Here is a 4,002-nt window from a genome sequence, read left to right on the forward strand (position 1 = left end):
CCTACCATTCATAAAGTACTACCATAAATTTTTATTTGAATAGGCATTAAGAAATAATTAAGGTATACATTGATGAGATGCATATAAATGATAATAATAGTCCCTTTGAAACCAACTAATTTAGTAAAATTTAAATACATTCATTCAATTGATGCAAATTTAATTAATTAGCAAAATCATTATTTAAAAAAAATTGAAAGGAAATTTGCAAATGAAGTTGTGATCAGTATTCAGTAGTAGCACCCATTGAAGAAAAGAAAAACTAGAGGCAAGTAACAAATGCAGAAATTGGAGAATTTTCTATTAACTTTCCTAGTAAAACGGCAGTGACTTTTCAATATACATTCATAAACCCTGGCCCCAATATCGCTAAACAAATGATCCTATCCTTAAACGACCTAAATTTATCATCATCTATCATATTCCATTTACAAATACGTTGATATAAAGAAATAACAAATTATATTGAAAATGGAGACAATTTTCATCAATTACCTCACTTAAATTGATATATTGAGGTCAATTCTAGGTTTCTTCATGGAAGGAATAGGAACAAGAGAGTTACACCTAGGACACTTGGGGTTGTTCTTCATGATCATTACATATGATAAGCAACCAGGGCACCCTGCAGCCAAAGGGGATGATGAAACATTAAGTCTCTCTTCACATTCTTCTTCTTGAATTGTTTCCCTAATCGATGACGACGAGGAGGAATACGACGGCGATGAAGCCGAGAGAGGTGACTTCAAGAATGAGGTTCTTTTCCTAACAATAGGCTCTTTCTCTGCCCTCTCAAGTGCTGACTTGACCTTGTCAAGGGTGCACACACTTTGGTAGTTGTTGCTTGAAGGGAGTGTGGATGAGACCAATTTGAGGTCCAAGCTTGTTTCATCAAAGAGGTTCAATAGCACATTGGAGGTAGATGATGATGGGAAGTTTAAGTCTTGGAGTTTTGGCCCTGCTGGCTTTGCATTGAGCTTGTTGTGGTCATAGATTGGTGGAGAGCCTATTGTGGTGTTGCACTTTTGGAGATAGACTTTTCCTGACTGAAAAACAATAAACAAAGTTCACCAACCACAAAACCATCACAACACATCCATCATAATTTAATGAAAAAAAATTGGTATAATGTTTTGATAGTCCTGTTTTATTTATAATTGGTAAATACGGTCTCCCTTTTATAAAATTTAGAACATCACGCTCGAATATGATTAAGATTGTCTCCGGTAAATATTAGTGATAGTATAAAACTACCAATTATACTAAAACCAAATTTAATGAAAACCAAGGAAAGCAAGACACATTTTACCATGAGAAAATTATTCTTGTTATGATCAGAATCATTATTAAACATGGGGATTTGTAAAACCAATTATGAGATCAATAACTAACAAAATTAACTCAGGTGAATGAATTGATACAAGATACAAAAAACAAAACAAGTTCATTGGGAGTGATACAAAAGAATAAAATTGGTTATGAAGGACATCAATCCATTGAGAGAAACTCAGAAATGAGATCATAGCATCCATATCTGATAAAGCTTGGATACCAGAAACCGGAATCCTATAAACTCTTCATTATGAGAAATAAATACAAAGGTACAAAGGAACGAAAATTGAGTAATTGCAGGCCCGCTGTTACATTAAAAGGCAAAAGTTTAACAATCACCGATCAAAAAACTTTGAATGTTAACACTTTATTTAAAAAAAAAAAACAATTCTCTTTATTCTACACTTTCGCAACATACAATGGCAAACCATGAAAGCAAATCGCAAAAGTCCCAAATAGGGTACCCCAATGAACCCATAAATCTATTTCATTTATAAATAATCAAAATAAAAAAATTAAAAACAGAACACCCCACTGGGGTAAAAAGAAAAAAAAATCATAACACACAAACCTCGACAACAAACAAAACAAAAATATGAAAAAAGGAAAAACAAAAGAAACACTACAAAATTCAATGATTCGATTCAATCGTTAGTTTTTCATTAAAAAAAACATTAGGATTTCCGATTTCCGATTCCCAGGATTCGCGAGTTTTCGTTGTGGGACAAAAATAAACTATTTTTTTATTTTTATTCCCGGGAAACAAAACAGAACAGAAAATACCCAGAAAAAAGAAAAGAAAATTGAACGAACCTGAAGGTCGAGTCTCTTCTCCCAGCCACTAGGAACCTGCAAATCGAGGTCCAATTCCTGGGATTCAATTGAGGAGGACCCACCAAGCAAGTCCCGAGTAATCAGAGCCGTTGATTTCTCACCGTGTGATTCATTCCCCACCGTCCGATGCTGCTCCTCCTTGTAGCCACCACCCATCACCCGAATCAGAGAGCTAACCTCAGCAGCCATTGCTGTGCGCGTTCTCACAGAGGATTCTAGAGAGAGAGAGAGAAAGAAGATAGAAAAAATATGGAGAGAGAGAGAGAAAGAGATGAAACCAAATGGGTGTGTTTGTTCATGTGTGTGACTGTGAGAGATTTATATATGCCAATAAAGATAGATATGATGGTACGTTACGGTAAAATTAAATTAAATTAAAATAAAAATAAAAAAGAAAGATATGACATTGAATTTATAATTAAATTCCATTAAATTCAGTTTTCTGATTTTGTTACTACTAGTATCGTGGTTTTGAATTTCGAAAAATGAATTTGATTAAATTTTTTATTAATTATTTCATTTAATGTGGAGGAGGGGTTTTAATTAATGGGGGTAGTGGAGAGGAGTGGGAAGAGAATTCAAGAAAAGGGTGGCATGTAAGTTAATGGGAGCATTTAATGCTGGGAATAGTAGTAGACAAATTCTGGTGCCTTAATCCGGTAATTTCTTAATTTAAACTCATTTAATTTTAATTTATTCATCCTCTTTTAATTTTCGGGTAATATAATTATCACGGGAATTAAAGAATGGCCATAATTTTTTTTGTATTTATTCTCTGATTTCTTTTTTATTTTTTTTATCTAACTTTTAATGATTTCAACTTTATAGCTCATAAATGAACTTTGGACCCTGTGGATGCATGACGTTAGATTTGTATTATCAAACCCTCAATAAATTTTTGGTGGAATACAACACGTACCATATCATAGAAACTGAACTTGGCACCAGGTTCACCATTTCTTTAGTCCATCCGTATTTTTTTTTTTCTTGCTTCTTGTTAATTCTCACTCTATTTTAGACTAATTATAGAATAAAATATATATAATGAATGATCTTATCTTCATATTCATTCATATGTTTAATTTGAATTTTGATATTTTTTTGGCTAAATTAAATTTTTCATTCAAATTAGTATGTTTTTATATAACGTTATAATAACATGTCAGAAAAACAAGACGTGATGACTTGATATTGTTATCGCTTAACAAACGAGACAATTAACAACATATTTTACGATGAAATCGAAAATATTTTAGGCAATTATTTGTTTAAAAAAATGAATTTTTAGATAGTAATTAGAAAATAGTATATTCTTCATATATGAAAAATTTAATTAAATCAATCTAAAAAATAAATTTTTAGTTAATAAATGATAAAGGGGAATTTTATCATAATAAATAATTTAATTTAAGATAAAATGAAAAATGAAAAATTTTATTATTTTATTGAAAATAGAAAAATGATAATCATAAATTTAAGTTATATTTAAAAGCAAATCTTATAAGTCAATAAAAAAATGATTTCTCAAACACTTTTATTTGATCAAATATTTGTAAACTTGTTAAAAAATTAAAAAAAATAATTAACATAACTTGATGAACATATATGTAATTTACTTTATTCTATTTATTTTTTTAAGATAATTCCTTATTTAAAATAAGAATATACATTAAATTAATAAGCTATTTTTATATTTGTAAGAATTAAAAAATACTATTTAAAATTTACAATAACTCACCTATTAATTTATCATATTTAATCAACTGAACTAAATTAATAAGATAATATTAAAGATGAGATTAAAGAGTTAAGATGTATACCTTTAATATTTAAACA

General features: G+C 29.8%; 1 protein-coding gene across 1 annotated transcript; it reads right to left on the bottom strand.

Annotated features, from left to right (window-relative positions):
• Positions 1 to 280: 280 nt before the first annotated feature.
• On the bottom strand, positions 281 to 2,764 carry LOC100793632 (uncharacterized). Its single transcript, XM_003546757.3, has 2 exons — positions 2,146 to 2,764; positions 281 to 1,046 (listed from the first exon to the last, which is right to left on the bottom strand). Exons 1-2 carry the CDS (start codon positions 2,353 to 2,355, stop codon positions 501 to 503), a joined length of 756 nt encoding a protein of 251 aa, XP_003546805.1. The 5' UTR covers positions 2,356 to 2,764; the 3' UTR covers positions 281 to 500.
• Positions 2,765 to 4,002: the final 1,238 nt, after the last annotated feature.

Source organism: Glycine max, chromosome 15 (assembly GCF_000004515.6).
Source record: "Glycine max cultivar Williams 82 chromosome 15, Glycine_max_v4.0, whole genome shotgun sequence".
NCBI classification, from domain to species: Eukaryota; Viridiplantae; Streptophyta; class Magnoliopsida; order Fabales; family Fabaceae; genus Glycine; species Glycine max.

Bases quoted from the DNA above. Each gene is read 5' to 3' on its own strand.
- LOC100793632 (XM_003546757.3), bottom strand. From the start codon at position 2,355: ATGGCTGCTGAGGTTAGCTCTCTGATTCGGGTGATGGGTGGTGGCTAC. The intron at 1,047-2,145 runs GTTCGTTCAATT...ATTGTTTTTCAG, and splicing joins AGAAGAGACTCGACCTTCAG to TCAGGAAAAGTCTATCTCCA.